The following is a 21,104-nucleotide window of genomic DNA, read 5'->3' as shown; positions in this document are numbered from 1 at the left end:
TTCAGATGAGCATAATATTTCCTGTGAAATATTTCATTGGGTCTGGAAAGCTTTTTTTGTAAAAAGTTACTATTTTTGCACAAAGGTTTATATCTTTTATCTGGATAATTTGTAGCTTGGACTTTATATGGTAGTGGTATGTCAGGATATGCTGGTCGAGTAACCATAGATAATCAACACTTTCTGATTGGCAAGAAGGATCCCAGAGTTTATTCTTAGAATCACACATTAAAATATGAGAATGTTTCCATAGGCTGAACCATTTTGTCTGTACCAACATATGACTGAAGTGAGGAAGGTTTTAATTCCCTGCCTCATTCTGTTCTCACCATTTCACCTTGTCTCATTTCAGATTGAGAGCCACAAATTGACCTTTCGTGAGAATGCCAAAGCCAAGACTGATCATGGAGCTGAAATTGTCTACAAATCACCCACTGCTTCTGGAGAGGCTTCTCCTCATCGCCTTAGCAATGTCTCTTCGACTGGAAGCATCAACATGGTGGACTCCCCTCAACTGGCCACATTGGCTGATGAAGTTTCTGCTTCCCTGGCCAAGCAAGGCTTGTGATTGTATTGTAGTGGTTGGATATAATAAGAGAAAAATTAACTCTGGCCTTTCTTTCTGTTCTTTTTTCCCCATCTACATCCTTCATCATTCCTATTTATTTAAAGTTAATATCAATTCTAATCTGCTCCCTCTCCTTCCTTTATTTAAACAGTCATCTGTGGTCTTAGGATTTCATAATAATTAACAACTTGGAAGCAAAGATTTCCATCCTATATGGAATACGCTGTTTAAAGTCTCCCATCACTTCACCTCACCTCAAAACAAAAAGAAATTTAATTGACTACATATAAATTAATGATGTTTGAAATCTCAAACTTGGGGATGTAAAATGATATATTCTGCTGTACATGCTCATTATTTGGCCAAGTTTTTTCCATTGAAATTTAAGACATAGAAGCCTCATGACCACCTTAACAATCATGGCTGCTGATTTAGTATAGAAGTTAATGCAGGTCCAGAGATTTCTAGTGTACAAGCAGACCTTCTACTTCAAATGTCTCTCCTGCTAGAGCTGGAATCCCAGGCTTTAATATTTGAAGTATATTTCTTCCTTTGAAGGAAAAATTTTGATATAGAAAAGAGAGCTTTTGAAAGGACTGTTATGTTACATATGCATCTATTCTTTTTGGTACTGAGAATTTGTGGGAACCAGGTTTAAGTTCAAGATAAAACTGCATGCTTTGGATAATTAAGATATAAGCCAAAACTGCCTTGAAAGCCTGCAGAATGCCAGTTCTCTTTAATTGAAATGATGTATTTTAAAGGCGATAGCTTATCTATTTTTTGTTTGTATCTAAAATTAACCTTTGACTTTAGGCTGTATAGTCATCCTACTAAAATAATTGGACTTAATTAATTTCTTATATGCTAAGTTCTTTTAATTTTATTGGATCAGTTACATTCTTTTTTCTCTTTTTCAAACAGTTAACTATTGCCTCTCTTTTGCCCATCTCACCTTCAACCTCCATGATTTTGTCACACCATAAAAAAATTGTCCAGAGTTGCTGGGGAAGAAGCAAATTTGCCTTTGTGTTCAGCCCAATTGGCCTGGTTGTTCCAATGTTTTTTGTAAATGTAGAAATTTGTGGGATAGAGGTATGGCTCTAGGCATATTTAAAAATAAAGGAATTGATGTACTTATTTATGGTGCATGCAGGTGTTTTTTAGGAAGGACAATTGCGTGAAAGGGACACCAGTTCAGCAGAAGTGGGAACATGTATATTTTGACCTATATCTCATACATCTTTATGTAATATTTGTGTATTTGAAAGAAGCATCACACATCAGAAATCATAGCCAGAAGCAAGTACACTCCTTTCAATAGTTAGCATTCAGTTACTAGTTGTGGGTTATTCAGGAGACTCTTTAGCACCTTAGATATTGCAGAATTACGATTTGCACTCAACCACATGAGTCTAATCATCAAGCTGTTAGGGATCATGGGAGTTGTAATTCAGAAATAGCAGAAGAGTTGTCATAAGAACTAGCTGTAAGAATGAGGGATGTGTTTCTGCTATTAAGCTCACTCACTGCAATGCAGCAAGCACTGCTAAAAAAGACATTTGATTTCTGAAGATCTGCGAACTTTAATTGATCCACTGTGAAAAAACATAATTTTCGTAAGGCACGTTGCATGAAAGCACTGATTTAACAAGCTTTTCCCCACATGCTGCTCGCTGTTGGGAGAAATTTTTCTATGCCAAGGGGATATATTTGATATTCCACAAAAATATTACTGAATTACAACTCCCATCTTGCATTACCTGTCATAGTGGCAATGAATAAATTTAGAGTCCTCCAAGAATCTGTGTTATATGAAATATATCTGTGAAGGGCAACAAATTAGACTAAGCAGAAATTGTGAATAACTGGTTTGTTCCTTTCTACCAGATTTAGCGATGTTTGAAATTGCGGAGACATTTTTTTTAGGATGATTTGATGAAAATTTCAAAAGAACATAAAAATAAGGAATTTTATAGGCGGAGTAAAACAAGAATGACTGTTGGATCAATTATAGCGGAGTGCTTTAAGAGCACCTAAGAATATCTAGTTGATTTTAGAGATACATTCTTCTTTCCACAATAACTGAAGCTTGCAATATGTACAATCATTGTGGTGTTTATCACTATTGAATTCTGTTTTCTTGCTCACTCTTCTACACTCAGAGCAATGGCAGGAAACTTCCTTGGTGATCATCCCTTTCCAACCTAGTTCATGGTATCCCTTTGGACTATAATGAAAATCCCAGCCTGTATCCTTTCTAGGTTGAGCCAACAGTCATAAGAGATTGGTTTTTCTCTGCATGCTGTAGTTTCATGCATGTGATCAAAGGTAATCATGCTAACTCAAAGTCTAACTGCATGTGTTTGGTTGACAGCAAAAATTGACAATGATCAAAGTTTGAAAGGGCTTTTAAGAAAACTAGTTTGCTCTGGAAGCAATCTATTTTTTAACATGCTAATCTGATTTCAAGTCTGAAAATTTGAAATTACCAAAATCAGGATACCTTAGTAGGCAACAGATAAAGCATCTGTGGTAAAAAGAAACATTTTGTTTCAAAGCCAATTAAAAGAAGGTCCAGTTATTATCATTTGCTTTATGATCCTTAATACCCATCATATTCTGGGGGAGGGGGAATGGATAGAGGAGCAGCACCAAGTTGAAGAAATCACACAAGTTGACAATTCCTGGTCAGCAGCATTGCCCTTTTGATTTGCTGTAAAACATGATGTTCATCTGTGGTACCACCCATCCTTTTTCAGTACCAATATAAAAGTCAAGGGGAAATTACTTGCTCCATCAGTTCAAAGGAGGTTTCCTCTTTTTTGTATTCTAATCAATCATTTGGATCATGTGAAGAAAGTTTTGACAAGCAGAACTTGTGGGATCTGAAGGGGAGAGTGGGTTGGACAGTAACGGAGAGCTTCTAGAGCTAAGGAGGTATTTTACTCCTCAAACACTCAAGTGGAAGAGAAGATTTTGCAGAGGATTCATCTGTACATCAACAGTCACTTTCCAGTCATTTATAAGCCTGTTGTTACCTCTGTAGTTGTTAGGATGGTAGGTTTATTCTTTTTTTAAATCTAAAAATAATCAAAATAGGAAAATCTTTCACTGCGAAGCTATATACTATGCCATTGTGATTTCTTTTTGCTTGCGTTTTGAGGACTTTGGGCTGGAAAATCTTACAATATCCTTGGCAGCTACTGTAGTAGCATAAGCCTAAAAACACCCCACATTTGATAACTCTTTCTTCAGCATTCAACAGTGAAGATAAATCATGCTCTACTTCTAGAAAGAGTATTGTTCTTTAAGTCCTTTTTCAGAAAATTATGCCTTGCCTCAATTTATATTTACTAGTGCTTAAATCCTCCTCTTTCCAAAGCATTTCACACATATTTGAGTGTTCTGAATTTTTTCACCTACCCTCTTTTAGCCATTTTCTTTGATCATAGGTCCCATTTCCCAACTGTATTTTGATTGACTTTGTGTCCTTCTAGGATTCACAGATGTTTTCCCCCAGATGGTGAAGACCAAGGTGGTTCCAGACCAAAGCCATCTTAAACTGAGTGGCTTCTGTTTTATCTTAGTATATAAATACATATCTAGGGGTTTAAAAGTGTTAAAACATGACATATTGGTTTTGAAGTTCACAAAAAGGGGCTTTATTACATAAATTTGCAAGTACAAAAAAGGGACAATGGAGTTTGGAAAACACCATCAGTCCCTTTTAAAAGTTTTTTTCAGAGACGGGGAAACCGGGAGAGGGTGGGAAGGGCATGAGATCTCCATATGGTCATCCTAGCTTAGCTACCTGTCTGTAACTGTCCATGTTGTATTTGTGTGTTTTAACAACTGGTTTACACTGACTGTTGCTGTAAAAGTGAATTTGGAAATAAAAAGTCATTACAACAATAATTCAATGTATTGTCTTTGTTGAAGAAAACTCCCCGCACAGAAGAAGGGCAAACTTCTTCCAAACTGCCATTAAGAAAAGCTCCCAGACTTAATGTAATTATCAGAATTAAGCCTGAAAGACTTTCCTTTTATTGAAAGGATGGAATGGTGCTCACGCCAGGCTGATTAAGGCAACTGTGATTGTCTTTGCACCTTCCATCTCTTGCAGCATCTCTTGCCCATTCCATAAATGGCATTCACTTTTATTCAGCTGCTTTACCTATCATAAAAAGTAAAATTCTCAAAATCCTGGCTAAATCACCTGTCTGAAAAAAGTACTATTTTTTTGAAATATTATCAATAGTTCGCAAAATTCATTTTACAATCCAAAAATGAAAACCACTGTGTTTTCTGTTGAAATAGTTTCCTTAATTCTCTAAATCCCCTACAATGTATTTTCCCCATATTATTCCCCAATAAATTATAGCACTTTCCTTAACTTTTAAATTTTTTTAATTTTTTTTTATAAGCACACATTGGTGCTTTGGCCAACAGAATCAAGACATTAAACAAAGATCAGCTTCTCTGAAGAAAAGCATTTCTATATAACAAGGACATTACACAGATCGAAGCAGGAAAAGAAATATTTACAAAATACAAGGTGGGTTTTATTTTTCTTTTTTGTAGATTTTTTTTCCTTTTTAACGCTAAGATGGTTATTCAGAATTTTCAACTTTATAAATAGAAAAGCACTTAATGCAGAGGGATATAGTAGCATTGGGTTTTTTTCCTTTAAAAAAAAATAAACAGAACAGAACCAAAAACTTTAGGTAATGTTGAAAATTGTGAAAAAATCCCAACCATTAAGCAGTTTAGCTACTATTTTGTTACGATTACAAAATGAGAAAAAAGTTTTTTTTTCCTTTTTTGGTGATGTGATTAATATAGAAGACAGGCGCAATGCTTAACAACAGGACAGGGACCAACAGCCACACCGCTAAGGTCAGGAAAACATTACAATGGATTGGTGTGCAAAATATGGGAGTGACAAGGGAAGTGAAGTGAGGACAGTGGCCTTAAATTAAATTAAAACTAAAATAAATTCTGATCTGTTCAACTTGGCAAAAATCATCCCAAGCCATTTTTAGGAGGAAAAAAAAAAGACATGACATTTACTTCTCTCTCAAAACTACTCTTTAAATTGAAAAAAAAATTCAGATCTGTTCAGCTTGGCAAAAGTCAGCCCAAACCATTTTCAGGAAAAGAAAAGAAAAAAGATTTGAGATTTACTTCTCTCTCAAAACTGCTCTTTAAATAAAAAAAATCAGATCTGTTCATCAAGGCAAAGGTCAGTCCAAGCTATTTTCAGGAAAGGAAATTGAGATTTACTTCTCTCTCAAAACTGCTCTTTAAATTAAAAAAAAACCCAGATCTGTTCACCATGGCAAAAATCAGCCCAAGCCGTAAGGGTGGGTGTTTGTGTGTTGGGGACAAGATTGAGATTTACTTCTCTCTCAAAAGTGCTCTTTAAATTTTTTAAAAAATCAGATCTGTTGAGCGTGGCAAAAGCCAGGCCAAGTCATTTTTTTTGGAGGGGGGGGGAGACTGCTTCTTAAATAAATAAATAAACAAATGATTTGTTGAGCTTGGCAAGATTCAGTCCAAGCCATTTTAAATGGGAAAAAAACCATGACTGAGATTCAGTTCTCTCTCAAATCTGCACTTTAAATTAAACAACAACAACAAAACAGATCTGTTCAGCTTGACAAAAGTCAACCCAAGCCTTTTTCAGGGGGGGGGGGAATTGTCATATTCATTTCTCAAAATTGTCTCTAAATATATAAAAAAAAAAGTCAGACCTGTTCAGCTTGGCAAGATTCAGCCCAAGCCATTTTAAAGTGGGGGACGGGACCATACTCAGATTCAGTTCTCTCTCAAATCTGGTCTTTGAATTTAACAAAAAAAAACACAAAAACAACCAGATCTGTTCAGTTTGGCAAAAGTCAACCCAAGCCATTTTCAGGGGAAAAAATCTTAAATAAACAAATTTTAAAAAATCAGATCTGTTCAGTTTGGCAAGACTCAGCCCAAGCCAATTAAAGGGGGGGGGGGAGAGAACATGACTGAGATTTGTTCTTACTCAAGTCTGCACTTTAAACAACAACAACAACAACAAAAAACCAGATTTGTCAGCTTGGCAAGACTCAGCCCAAGCCATTTTAAAGGGGGAAAAAAAACATGACGTGAGATTCAGTTCTCTCTCAAATCATCTCTTTAAATTACAAAAACAAAACAAAAACTCCAGATCTGTTCAGCTTGGCAAATGTCAACCCAAGCCATTTTCAGTAAAAGAAAAATGGACAGATTCATTTCTCAAAATTGCTTCTTTAAATATAAAAAAAGCCAGATCTGATCAGCTTGGCACTCGGCTCAAGCCATTTTCTGGGGCAGGGCAGGGGGGGGGGGGGCACGCACATAATTGAGACTCATTTCTGCCTCAAAACTTGTTAAGTTGCAGTTGAGATAAGTAAGAGGTAGAGGTGAATAACAACATCCAATCTTTCTCTGGAAAAAACAAATATTTTGGTACTCAAGACATATGTTCAAATTTAAATGCAATCTCAAACAATGCATAGACTACTTTTTTTAATAGAGGGTGGAAGAAAAGGGAACAATGAGATTATACCACACTCACTATATGGCTTGTGGATCTGGGGTGGCAAATTGTTGAATCCTGTGACATCGCTCCCAGTACTTAAGGCTCAACACTACTGTATTGCAATCTATTAGCTGGAGATGTGTAACCTACAGCTTTCAAACTAATGGACAGAATGCAAAATTAAAAGAAAACACAGAAGTGTTAGTAATTAACAGGGAAAGGGGAAGAAAGTAACCCTAGATCACATCCAGAAAAAAAAAAAGGTTCCTCTTGAAATGAATGGCTGTCAGCCTTCTCCCCACTAATAATCTGCCATTAAAAAACAAAACACATATGAACAAAACATCCAAAACATATCCAGGCTGATTATGGAAAATTGCTTTTTCTCGCACAACTGAACTTCTTGTTTAATATGGAGAGACGGTCTCAGAAGCAGCGGAAAACCCCAGAACATATCAAAGGTTTCTGGAGAAGAGCTTGTTGTTGATAGTAGGTGCAATGGGTAGCTATCCCTTAAGGAACCAAGTGATCTTGAGTTTGCATTGCAAGTGCTTTCTAGTGCCAGTGGGCAGTGGGAGGGAGGGAAGGTCTCTTTCAGGAAACATCACTTGTTACCATTAATTTCACTTCACTAACTTTTAAGGGTGAGGGGGGGGGGCACCGTGAGGTTGGCAGGTGAGGAAAACAGACACTAAACAGTAAAAGAAAGAAAAAAAATTGAAAAGTATCCTTTCACCAGAAAACTAATTCCAGGGTAAACCAGCCAGCTTCTCTCTCCTTTCTGAGGAGTGTACACGATCAGGGAGGGAGTGGCAGGTTTGCTCTCCTCATCAGACCACAGCACTGGATAAGATGTGTGTGAGACAAAGAAATGTGGAAAGAAAGGGGGGGGGGGGAGGAGAAGGAGTGAAAGAAAGAAATCAGTTTCTAAACTCCTTAAATTCACTAAAAACTGTGAAAATTCCCGGCAGGATGTTTGAATATCAAACACAGATTTCAGAAACTTTTAATGCCAAGAGTTAATTTGGTGGATTTTTTTTTCTTTTTCCTCCGCTTTCCTGTCCCTCTTTTATCTGTGGGCCGGCCGCTGAACTGTGGCTGTGGCCCCCGGATTCCGGCTCTTGAAGCAAGCAAGGGAAGGTGAGATGGAGGCAGTGTCTGGTTCTCGGGAGGGCTTGCTGCCTGATGTGCGCCGCGTGCAACGTGATGACCGGTCCTGTGGGTCTGTCTCTTCCTCACACTCCGTCTTGGGATTGTAGTTCAGTGGAAAAGTGCGCCGTTCCCAGGGCTGTATGGTCTGGGAAGAAAAGGCAGAGAGGTTGGTAGGCTTCATCGCTTCTGTGTCCCATTGCACTTTATCTGGAAGCCCTTGGAATGAAACACACTGAGCAACTACAGCAATGAAGCACACTGCTGCTGAGTGTAAACACTCAAGACTAATACAAGACGTAATCTGGAAACCAGAAATATTCTTTCGGAATAGAACTGCAATTAAAAGTAATTTTCAGTCTATATGCAACTGGTATCCCCCAAATCTGGGGCCAGAAACCAAGAATATTTTCAATCTTTGTAGGTAAAAAAAAACAAATCAAATTAACAAGGGCAATCCTCACCTACAAGGCCAACAGAGTCATAGATTGTTTCATTAAATACCAAAAGAGATGCACTCACTCACCTGTTCATCAAGGCCAGAATCAGGTGTGGAACAACGTGTGTCCTCTGTTGACAGATGCCGCATGGAGTCCCGAGACAAAGGGGTATGAGGACCAGAGAACAGGTCAGGACTGATGGGGCTGCATGGAGAGTATAGATGGGATAAATCTGAATGGGGACAGCAGTTTCCAACATCTGGTGAAGCTGGCTGTGGAGTAGATGGGTTCCCCAACTGTGGGGTTGTCCGTCCATCTGTAGACCTGTACGACCTGAAATTAAAATAAATACTAACATATAAGGATGGCAATTATTAATTAGTACAATTTTTCTTCAATGTATTACATTCTCCCATCTTAATCCAGACAAATAAAAAATGAAGCTTAGAAGCAATAAATGACACGGGGAAAGTGAATGGTTACTTGCCAATGAAAAGTCCCCTATTCTAAAGAATCCTGGCATGGTCCTTATCATTTCCCTCCTCTCTTGCATACATCTCTGCCGATGATGGCCATGCTCTCTTCACACAAGGTCTCCTTCTTTCAGAAAAGGCTTACTCTTTTTTTACACTTGAAACTCTCTCAAAACATCTCTCTTATGTCCTCCCCGCTTTCTGAATCTATCCTTCATCCAAAAGCTTTTGACACAAACTCTTTACTATTTCAAGAACTCAATTACAGTGGTGCTTTTAAAGTTTATGAACCTTTTCAAGTTCAGTATGTCTATATAAATATGACCTAGAAACTGACCTGTTCTCCACACATTCTAAAACTAGATAAAGAGAATCCAATTAAATGAATCAAAGACATTTTATGAAAATGATCCATAGCTACATATCAGAGTATTTGTGTTTGCAAGTATAAAAAGTTTTGCTTTCAATAACTGGTGTGCCTCCCTTGGGTAGCAGTAACTGCAGCTAAATGTTTCCATTAACTATTGATCAGCCTGCAATCAGCCTGGATAAATTTTATCCATTCCTCCTTACAGAAAGCTTCAATTCAGAGATGTTGTTGAGCCACTTCGGTCATGCAGCCTGTATGTTTTGGGTCATCGCCCTGTTGCATGATGCGGTTGAGCTTTAGGGCACAGATGATAGCCTGAAGTTTTTCCATAAAATTTGCTGGTTCAATTCAGAATAGTTCCATCAATAATGGCAAGCTTGTCCTTATCCAGAAATAGCAAAGCAAGTCTAAACCATGATCTGCCATGTTTCAAAGATGGGAGAGATTTTCATACTGGAAGGCAGGATTTGCCTTTTACTAAACATTAACACTTTTTATTCAAGTCAAAATAAATGTAATTTTGGTTTCATCTATCCACAGAACATTCTTCTAACAGCATTCGGGCCCATCCAGATAGTATTTTGCAAACTACACATGAACTTCTTTTTTTCCTTTTGGAAAGTTACTACTGGCTTTCTCCTTGCAACCCTGCCATGCCCGGCACTGTTATTCAGTTTTCTCCTGAGGATGGTCTCACAAATACGGACATTCACCTATGAAAGATTGGCCTTTAGTTTCTTAGACATTACCCTGAGGGTCTTTGATCTTATTGTGGTCTTGCTTGGCCAACCTCTCATGTGGAAAATAACAATAGTATACAATGGAGGCAATGCAACATCATCTGCCTGACCGTGAACTGGTGAAGTCCAAACTCTTTGAAAATAATATGAAAACCACTTCCAGACTAGTGAGAATCAACAACTCTTTTTCAGAAGTCCTTAGAAATCTTTGTTTGAGCCATGACACAATGACACACCTGTTGAGAAGATCAGCCTTTGATAATGAATATCCATAACTGTGCTTTTTAAATAAAGCAGGATCTCTACATTCATACCTGATTGTCACCTCACTGATTGAAATAAACAGATACAGTAAAGTCCTTGTGGATTTTACTCCACTAGTTGTTGCCAATTAAGAGGGAGGGGGCTCATCTCCAAGCCAGCACTACCAGAAGACATTTCTATGAACATTAAGGCACAGAGCGCAGTTACCTTCCCACCAAAGTGATACCTATGTATCTACTTGCATTTGCCTGCATTTGAACTGCTATGTTGGCAGGAGCTGGGGTGAAGATGGGAGCTCATCCTGTCACATGGTGCTTGGGTCTCGAACTGGGCTGCAGCTTTTCCAGCCAACAAGCCCAGCATCTTAACCAATGAACCATTGCACTGTTCCTCATTGACTGAAATACCATCTCCAATTTCTCCTTCAAACGAATTGATAATTTTAGAGATTTATATATTTCCGCCAAGTACAAATATGTGGCTTTAGATTATTTTCCCTGATTAATAAATTGACAGATATACTGTTTTTGACTTAATGTTTACTTGGGTTCTCTTTCTCTAATTTTAGAACTTGTATGGAGAACTCATCTTGTTTTAGATAGTATCTATGCAGAAGTATTGAAAATTCAAAAGGCATAAACTGTTAAAAAACACCTTCACACATGAAATAAAAGTAGCTGAGAGACCTTTTCTCTATCCCAAATTCCATTTTTCACCCCCACTCCCCTTCATTTTTACTTCTCTGAAGTTCAAGTTCTAAACTTCCTGGAACAGGGAGCTATCCTATTATACTTTGTAGCAGATGTGCTTCCCAAGTCATGTATGACTGTAAAGCTTCTGAACTCTTCCTGGAGAATAATGTCCCAGGTATCAGTAATACAAATGCAGATCAACTTCTTTTACTGAAGGATATATTCTCACTAGTGCAAACTACTTTAGCACCAGGAAATGCTTTTCTGCAAACCCCCCACCCCACCCCATTATTCATGCCCAAATGAGCTTTGTATCTCAACAGGGAAATGGTATTTGCTGCAATGCTGCTAAAAAGTTAACAGCAGGTGCTTATAACTGAAGTGTTGAGGTTGCTAAGCACTCTGCTTCTGAAGCAGCAGCCAGTCTTACCTGCTACCTCGCCGTTGTGGCGGCAAACTTGTGCTCCACAGCCACCTGGCTCGCTCCATTTCCTCACACTTAGCATGGAGAGTGGCAAAGGCTGTATCAGACATATCCTCTATCTGAAAAAGTCATGAAAGAAGGTTAGGATTGGAATAGGACTGAAGCTTTGCAAAACTTGTCCTATTGCCCTATTGAGGCACTCCATAAAGCTCTCCAAGAATAGTAGTTATTTTTTCATCACAGGCCTACCTTATTCACTTCTTAAAATAGGTAATTGAAAGACTGTAAATTATCCAACTGAAAGACTCTAAATTTAAGAAACTTGAAAGACATAATTTTTCTAGCCATAAAGCAAGCTTACTTTCTTTCTTTTTCCTGAGAAATTAATGAAGAACAGGGCAAAAAGACTCATAGTCATATCCTGTGTCTGCTGATAGGTGACATATGACCACTACCAAGCCCAAAATTTGGGAGTAATGCCTCATTGCAGCCATTAAGTGAGACATACCTGTGACTGCCTTGCTTAACAACCACAACCCAGTTTTCCCCATTAGACTTGTTAAACCACTTGCAAGGTGCTTTAGGGGTGGGGAGGCCCTGGGAAGGCCAATGGTCACTGGTGCATGGAAATTTATTATTGGCTGGAAGGCCTTAAGTCAACAAAATCTGACTGCAGACAGGTCTCCCCCCCCCCCCCCCCCAACTACTACTCATGGGTCTACTTATTTCCAATTCATGCTATGCTGACAAGACTTCCAGTCAACAATGAAATACATCTACTACAGGAAGCTATCAAATGTGATGTTTCAAAAGAGCTTCAGAACACTGAAAGATATTCACCAACTCTAGCAATGATTTGAAGTTCGCTCTATCTTTGGAAACATTACACTGGCTAGCTTTCTACAGTAACTGTGCCTCACTTTGATTAGGAGCGCGCGTCAGCAGCTGCATGGAAAGGGAAGGTAAGCAGTGGGGTAGGGAGAGGGCTCAAGCCATCTGGGTTTGGTGAAGCAGAAGCAAAGCTGATGAACTGGTGGGCCTAACTAGGAAATGCCTCCCGGTCTCTGATGAAGGGGACTTGCAGTTATTAAGGACAGATGTGATGTCAAGCATCCCAATTTTTATTGAGACTGCAGGGATGCTGTAACAGTGGAAACTTTGGGAGGGGGTAATATGTCCTTTTGTTCAGCACCATCATAAATTAGAACAAACAGTCATTAGGTCAAAGATTCTTCATATTACACCCATGAATTTGCAATCCTGCTTTTACCTGGCATAGGTTACAATTACAAAACATTTTTTTCAGGGCTGTATCATCCTTTGGATTCAACTCAATAGGAATGTTTTGCAGCGTGCAGAAACATGTGTCTGCAACTTCCTCCAAGCAATTTTGTGATCATAAAAAAAGGCAATGCTGTTTTAAATAATTTGAAACAGGAGTCACTTTTGTGCTCCCATATACTCTGAAGCATGCTTTTTGGAATTTGGAAGTCTTTAAAGGAAGTGCATATCCCCTATGAATAACCATATCAAGTTTCTTCTACAAATATACTCTCTTGAGGTAAGATAGGGTAACCAAGTTCAGATTTTAGACTTCAATTCTCTACCAGCAGAAGAGAATATTGAAATTTTGATCTGGATAAAATTAAACACCTAAGAGAACCCAAGGAGAAGGTATTTTATACATTTCTGGTTCAAACATTTCCATGCAACTAGAGCAGTCTTCTCCAACCTGGCACCATCGACCTATATGGATTTTTAACCTCCACATCTCTCAATGATAACTAGTATGGTTGGGAATCAGTATAATTTCCTGAGGAAGACTAATTTCTTAAGATGTGGATAAAACTGAGTATCTGATGGTATATTCATATGAACTGTCAAAGAAAAATGGCAAAATCCAATGCATGGACAATTTTGTCATTGTGGTCATCGTCATCATCCTATTATCATACAATCAATTCAATCACCTTTTTCTAGATAAAAACTTCCTGGGACTGCAAGAAAGTAACCGACCCAAGATCATCCAGCTGGTTTCATACCCAAGACAGGACTAGAACTTACAGTATTCTGGTTTTTAACCCGATGCTTTAACCCAGGGGTCCCCAATCCCCAGGCCACTACTGGGCCATGGCCTGTTCAAAACAGGACATGAGTGATGGGCAAGTGCTCGCAAAGCTGCAATCGAACAGTGGGCAAGCATGCCCATGTGAAACTCTATTTGCACGAGCAGAGGGTGCTTGAGTGGAAGGCGCTTGGGCTCATGAGGGAAGCTCCACTTGCGTGAGCACTCTCCACTGATGTAAGTGGAGCTTTGTGCGCGAGCACAAGCATCATCTACACGAGCCCAAGTGCCTGCTGTTTGCATAGGTGCCCGCTACTCACACAAGTGCAGCCTTCCAAAAGCACCCCTCCCCTCACAAACGAAGCTCCATTTGCGCGGGTGGAGGATGTGGGTGCCCGTCGCTTGGACCAATGGTGCGGAGTGCTCCTGCCACTCACCCCCACCCACCCACCCCCTGTGTGCTGGGCTGCCAAGATGGAAAGGTTGAAGATTACTGGCTTAACCACAACACCAAACTAGCTCTCCGAATTCCAACTATCTTCTAAGTCAGGCGTGAGTAATTAATTTTCCCAAGGGGCCACATGAAAAACTATGATTGTTGTAAAGGGCCGAACCAATGTAACCTGATTTGATGTCCTCAAAATTCATCATATCAATTCCTCTGGTTGCTTCAGTTGAGGGGCAAGTACTGCACAGGAGTAGAAAAGCACTTCCTCCCCTTATCCTCCTGCAGCCAACAGCTGACTAAAGGAGCATACAAGAATTGTGTAGAGTTGGACCTAACTTGGCTTCTTCTCTCCTCTGCTGCGTGTTTCTCTACATTTGATTTCTAACTGCCAACTGTCAGCCCCACCAGTACAGCCAAAGTATCAATGTGGCCCAGACACCATAAAATGCCTGAGTTTTCTCTAAGTAATTTTGAAACCAGATTTTTTTTAATAGAGAAGACACATTAAAATTATGTAGTAGCGTAAAAAGGGCAACTGGATAAGCTTCCTGAGATCAAAGCACACTACAAAGTCTTCAGTAGAGGACAACAGAAACTTCACATGAAAAGGCTCTGACTACTTTCCTATTATCTTGACCTAGAGAAGAAATTTCCACAGAATCTGAAGAGCAGATCACAACACAATTCTTAAGAATAGTCTTCCTCATATGATTTCTATTTGCTGAAATGCGGAGGGTCTTTGCTCTCTAATCTAATAAGCAGGAATCTCCAATGGGCAATGCTAACCTAGCCTTAAAGATACTAAATTCCAAAACTTGGGTCTATCAATCCTCCTCATTAGCTACCTAGATACAGCTCAGTAACAGGCTGAAAAATCCTTCCAGGGATAATTGATGCAGCAATTTCATAAGTTTTCTCATTAACTGGAACAGAAAAATTGCCTGTGACAAGAGGATGGGCAAGGAAAAATAAAACAGATTTCTTCATTGCTTTGCACAAGTAAGGAATCATTGATACAAAGTGATCACAGCTTGTTTAGATTTGTATAAACAAAGCAAATATCCCCTAATGTCACTGACCCATCAGCCTGGAGAATATAAAGATGCTGCTGGGCTCTAAATAAAGATTATTTCCCCTTCCAAGTGTGAGGCTGTCTCCCACCTTGAGATAGTTACTGAGAGCTAGTAAGGTGTTGCCTAGGAACCTACTAATACCTATAAAATAGGATGTAGCAGGAAATGAGATATTCATTTAAAAGCATGGTGAGATGTAACATTAATTAGGCAGCTCTTTTATTCTTGTTAATGCATGCCAAGCAATAGCTTGTTGCCTTTTCCTTTGGAGGTTACTCCTCTCTCTCAACTCTGGCCTTAGTGGAGCAACAGCTAACATAGGTAAACACAGCATTATGCTGATGCCATGATACTGCTTTTGCAACTGTAGTATGCCTCAGCTCATACAACTCTCTCTTCGGATAGTATTTTCCAAGAACACAACCACGCTTTCTCCAAGCTAAATATTACAAAGTCCCAGGGTCTCTCTGCCCTTCCCTCCCCATTGTCAAGCATTATTTGCTGGGTACTTTGAATGCTGCCTCAGATATTGGGAACTCAAGATGATAGTTGATGTGCCCTTTCTAAAAAAAAAAACTGGCACGAAATCTCACCTGGACTTTGTTTGGTGTGTGTGTGTACGCGCGCACACACTTTTATACACAGTAGTGGAAAGCTGTATATCTCCAAATAGCTTGCCAGATTCCACAGAAATGGTTATCACTAGATGAATCTTTTCAGTGCATTACTTTCAAGGATAATTTTTTTTGTACATTCTTCATAACTGGAAAAATCCCTACTCTGAGAGTTGCCAGTGAGCTTTCAAACACAATTCAAGGCACTGGTAATTATCTACTCCTGGTAACTGGCACTGTTAAGCAATGTGTTCATTAGGCAAAACATCAGATGACCTCATCATCTAGCACTCCACATTGTCGTTCACTGAATTCCACCATTGTTAGGCACTGAACAGCAGCAATAAGGGCTTAAATAGAGATCCGGGGAATTCAGGTAGCTGCTTCCACCTCTAGGCCTCAACTTCAGCCACAGCAGTCAAGAGTGATGCCTCAGGTTTTGTGCCATAACCAACCACCTAAATGCCACAGAACAAAACCCTTACCCAACTGCGTTCCACAGACCCTGCCATGCCCTTACTCCTCCTCCTCCTGCTGCAGAGGAGGTTGCACCTGATCTGGCTCTTATGTGAGGCAGCTATTGGCTATTCCAGGCCTTTCCCCCACCCCCAAAGCGGTTTGTGCTGTTCTCCTCATACAGGTAGTTCTCAACTTACGACAACAAATTTTCTGTTGTTAAGTGGGACATTTGTCCAATGAGTTTTGCCTCATTTGACGATCTTTCTTGTCACGGTTGTTAAATGAATCACTGCAATTATTAAGTTAGTAACACAGTTGTTAAGTGAATCTGGCTTCCTCTGATTTTGCTTGTCAGAAGGTCGACTAAAAAATTTCAATTAGCTTATGAGTGACGGCACAAGGAATGTTACAATTTATCTAAAGTTAGTTTAATAAAAGGGGAGTTAAAGCACAAGAGGAGGTAGGACGTTAAAGTCAGTTAGCTTATGTTAGTGTATGATTGTTAAATGTTTATACCCTGTATTTTGCTCTGGGAGGTTGGGGGTGGGTGGGAGGGAAGGGGAAGCATTTGTAAAAATTATTAAAACTTTTAATTTTAAAAAAAAAAGGTCACAAAAAGTGATCACGTGGTCCTGGGACATGGCAACCATCATAAATATTAACCAGTTGCCAAGCATATGTATTTTGATTACGTGAGCATGGCAATTCTGCCACAAGCCTAAGTGTGAAAAACGATCTTAGGTTACTTTTTTCAATGCTGTTGTAACTTTGAATGGTCACTGAATGAACTGTTGTAAATCGAAGGCTACCAGCAATGCACTCTGCTTTGCGATGCTTTGGAAAATCTTCATAAAGCTTCTGAGACTTTCTGAAGGATTGTGTGAATGGGGCATACTAATTGGAGAACAGTACAAAGGACTAGAACAGCCAATGGCAGCCTGATATGGAGTAAGGCTGGGTGCCTCTGGTCAGCAATGGAAGGCAGCTAAGGTCAACTGGGTGTGGCAGGGCCTGCAGAGAGCAGGGTGGCAATTTTGCATTGTAGCGCTTGGAGGCTTGAGGCCACAGTGGTGCTGGGACTAAAATAGCAGCCTAGGGGTAACTGGTTGAAATTGCTGGACCTCAGGCCTCTAATTTATCCCCTGTACTCCTGTGAGGAATACCGGGCTGTCAAAAGCGATTTTGAGATTTTGGGTTGGGGAGGGGAAGATAAGCAGAGGGGAGTTGAAGGGTCCCTGCCGTCAGTGCTGCCAATCGCTCAAATTTTGACCATATAACTTAAGGGGCCACTGCAACAGTCATAACTTCAGAGACCAGATGTAAATTCATTCTTTCAGTGCCGCTGTTAACTTTGAACTGTTGCTGGATGAATAGCCGTAACTCAAGGACTGCCAGTAAAGCTCTTTATTGACACAAGGCTACTTTATTTGAATGACTGCCTCTCTTCCATGACACCTGCGTATCCAATAACATCAGGCAGAAGTGATGTGCTATGGTTTCCATTCAACGCTATCCAGAAGAACCCAGGAAGCAGGACCTCTGTCATGGTACCTTTTCTGGCACAGCACCCACTGGAAGTCCCTGCTCTAGAAAGTCTTAAAAACAGAGATCTTTACCCAGGCTCTGGAATAAGGTGATTATTGACCCCAATCAAACAGTTGTGTAATATTTATAATGTGTGACTGTATATCTCTCTCTCTTTGCTTACTTTAAAAAAATATATATCGTGTAAACCTTCCGGAGGGAATTGAGAAGCTCTCAATCAATCAAAAGAAAAGCGAACTTTCACAGGACAGTCTCCCTCAGCCTGAGCTAGGATATCTAGGCACAGTTAGTAATACTGGCTGGGAATGGCAGTTCAACACAATTAGTGGGTTCTAGGGTGGGGGTGGGTCTATGCCCAGAGAATCAGTAGTTACTCCAATTTTAGTTTCTTAGTAGTAACAGCACTCACTGTGAATTGTAATTCTATTTTGCCTTCCAAAAATGCTCTGTGGGCAGACACTGCCATTTGTTTTTATCAGCCATTCAAGAAAACCAAGAAATGGCTCTGGATTGCTTCAAAAATAATTCTTCCTTGGAAAAAAATCAACATGTGTTGATCATATCGTCATTTTAGAACGGGCAGGTTTTGCCATCTTCTTCCAAATATATTTGGAAGTCAATATATGCTAATATAATATATAGCATCAGAATCTGCTCAGAATTCCATGCATGGTAATTAAGCACAGACAACCAAGGAAAGTCGTTACAATTACCTCTTCACTGTCTTCATCTGGATTCATCTTCAGAGCACCAACATCCACAACACGCCAGCTGCAACAAAAAAGAAGGGTCAGTAGGGAAAATACACCCGTTGCCACTTGGATCCAACAGCAAAGGGAATTCAGCTACTTTTGCATTTAGCTTTTCCTCCATGGAGCTTATGGAGAGATTTTCATTGACTGATCAAAGCAACTCAAGAACTCAACTTAAGCTGAAGATTGAGCTTTTGGGAAACTCAGAGCCATAGTAGAGCCTGACTCTTATGATGGCACATTTCAGACTATCTGACCCTTCTAAACCTCAGTACCACAAAAATTGCCTTTGATTTTTAAGCACAACTTTTCTAACTCTTTCCCCCTTTCCAGGTAAAGCAAATAAGCTTCAAACATCTTTTTTAGAGATCTCACAAATGCTCTTAGCAGTCATATCTCAATCTGCCCTTTTAACCTGCAGTGGCATAATTTCAAATTAGACCAGTGGTGGGATACGACCGGTACACCCCGGTGCGGGCGTACCAGTGCCTGCTGGGAGCACCAGGTACCATTCCAGTACGATGTTCTGTAGGGCCCACCCGCCCTCCTTACCTGTATTTCAGCCGATTGGGGCTTTCGCGCATGCGCATGGAGTGTAAGGCGCCTGCGCGACGTTCCGCCAAGCAGCTGGAGTGTCGCAGGCAGTAAGAACGCATGCACGCACTGTGCGTGTGCACGTGGTGGACGCCTGGCCCCGTTGCAACGGGATCCAGAACCCACCACTGAATCGGGCATACCAGCTCACACCAACTCATGCCTTCAGGTCTCTGTATGTACTAGGCTGCAATTCCAATCACTGTTTGCAAAATCTCTTCTGAGATTTGCCATTATAAAAAATCTTTATTTGGAGAGTATGTGAGCATTATTGAGGGAAAATGCCTGTTGATTCCTATATAACATATTCTATTAAGTGCAATAATAACAATAAACATATGTTGCTTTTGCAAGGATCAAATGGAAGTCTGGTGGAGTGCATGGGTGAGGATGATGAAACAGTTCTAAGGGACAGAGCCAGAGATAGATAGCTATTCATCTCCACTATGTAATGTTATAGAGACACTAAAAGAGACTACTGTTGCCATGACAGCATGGGGAAAAAAACACAAAGAAGAAGGGGTGGGAAATATTTCACATTCGCTTTCCATGATTATCACACCCTTGCTCTAATTCAGCTGATTTTTCCCCCCTCTTCTAATTTCTAACCAAGCAGTAGAGATCATAATAAATTGGTGACTGACGCACTGGATCTTTTAAATTAAAAGCATGATGAGCTATGACTCTTCCTAGAAAAGTATAGAACCATGGCCCTGCAGTCACATGACTATGATTTATAATGCTTTTGCTGGAAACAGATTAATTACTTTTGGTTTCCAGGAAAAAAAATCCCTTAGCAAAAAAATGGATTTATTCTGCTTAATTTCTATGGTGAACACTTTATAACCAGTGCACACACACGCATACAGTCATGTGACCCAGTTTACAACTGTCATGACTCACAGCCAAAATTGTAGGTTCAATTTCAGTCATAAGTCGAGAAACCACAGGCAACAAGGAAATTCTATCAAGGCCACAGCTAAGACCTAGCATTTTTCCTTTACATCTATAATACTCTTAAAATCTACAATAAATGAAGTATTTTAGATCAAGCTACTAGACCTCATGAAACTTCTTTCTCAATAGAAAGATGACTTCTGTGATGGGAAAACAAATTTTGTAAGGAGATCAGTGTAAGTAACTACATTTTATTTTCCTAGAAAATCCTTCACCCTCTCAAATTTGATTATAAACCTGTTCTGGAACATATTTAACGAAAGGTTTAACCTGATCTTAAGAGAATTGTTCTGCTTCTAGACAGTTGGGGGAGAAATGGTAGTCTTCTAGATACTATTTAACTTGTTTGAAGTATTTTTTACCACTAGGCATGCTAGCATCCGAAAAATATAGATCAGCAATATCTTGGGGCTCAGAGGTTCACTCACACGTGGATCCTTATCTATGAGAGGTTTTCTGTAGTCTAAAAACCACCTACAAGCCGCCTACAAGCTTCACTCAGATGTTCTGTGGAATGAAAAAAAGCAAGATTCTAAATGCTTGTGGAACATTTATCAAGTAGTTCCCAGTATTTTTCTACAGAGGGAAGACTCAAAAAAATGAGATTTTACATCATTCAACTGGTTTAGATGAACAGGAAGATTGTGGAAGTTTAAGATGCTAACTAAACCTCCGAACATACCTCGGTGTAAGAATTTCTTTGTACTGAAGTTTTTCTACCCTGGTTGTGGCAGCAACAGACATTGGTATGACAATGTTGTTAATGTCAAAAGAGCTTTCCCCTCTCCTCCTCCTTGGCGGTTGCTGCAAAGCAAAGCAGAAAACAACAATGAAAATGAGGCAGGGATATGAAGAAGGAACAATTTCAAAATTAACCTATAGCAGAAAGAAAAGACAAATGTTCTGGTGTTTTAGTCTAGT

At 39.6% G+C, this 21,104-nt stretch overlaps 2 protein-coding genes across 20 annotated transcripts in view; one reads left to right on the top strand and one right to left on the bottom strand.

Annotated features, from left to right (window-relative positions):
* Window positions 1-7,388, top strand: part of MAPT (microtubule associated protein tau) — a 99,493-nt gene extending 92,105 nt beyond the window's left edge. For 11 of the 12 annotated variants that reach the window (XM_081969753.1, XM_081969761.1, XM_081969756.1 and 8 more), the window contains one exon: window positions 353-7,388. In XM_081969753.1, the coding sequence (XP_081825879.1) occupies window positions 353-568 (216 nt within the window). In that variant the 3' untranslated portion in view covers window positions 569-7,388. The remainder of the gene's footprint in view (window positions 1-352) is intronic. The other variant, XM_081969758.1, reaches the window with a different exon arrangement.
* Window positions 7,389-8,114: 726 nt separating this feature from the next.
* KANSL1 (KAT8 regulatory NSL complex subunit 1) overlaps window positions 8,115-21,104 on the bottom strand; it is a 189,756-nt gene continuing 176,766 nt past the window's right edge. For all 8 annotated transcript variants that reach the window (XM_081969743.1, XM_081969742.1, XM_081969741.1 and 5 more), the window contains 5 exons: window positions 20,866-20,987; window positions 18,594-18,651; window positions 11,683-11,795; window positions 8,800-9,046; window positions 8,115-8,421 (listed from right to left, as the gene is read on the bottom strand). In XM_081969743.1, coding sequence (XP_081825869.1) covers window positions 8,194-8,421; window positions 8,800-9,046; window positions 11,683-11,795; window positions 18,594-18,651; window positions 20,866-20,987 — 768 coding nt within the window. In that variant the 3' untranslated portion in view covers window positions 8,115-8,193. The remainder of the gene's footprint in view (window positions 8,422-8,799; window positions 9,047-11,682; window positions 11,796-18,593; window positions 18,652-20,865; window positions 20,988-21,104) is intronic.

Source organism: Natrix helvetica (assembly GCF_964273705.1).
Source record: "Natrix helvetica genome assembly, chromosome: Z".
NCBI classification, from domain to species: Eukaryota; Metazoa; Chordata; class Lepidosauria; order Squamata; family Natricidae; genus Natrix; species Natrix helvetica.
The sequence above is the reverse complement of the archived record's forward strand: the minus strand, read 5'-3'. Positions and strand labels throughout refer to the sequence as shown.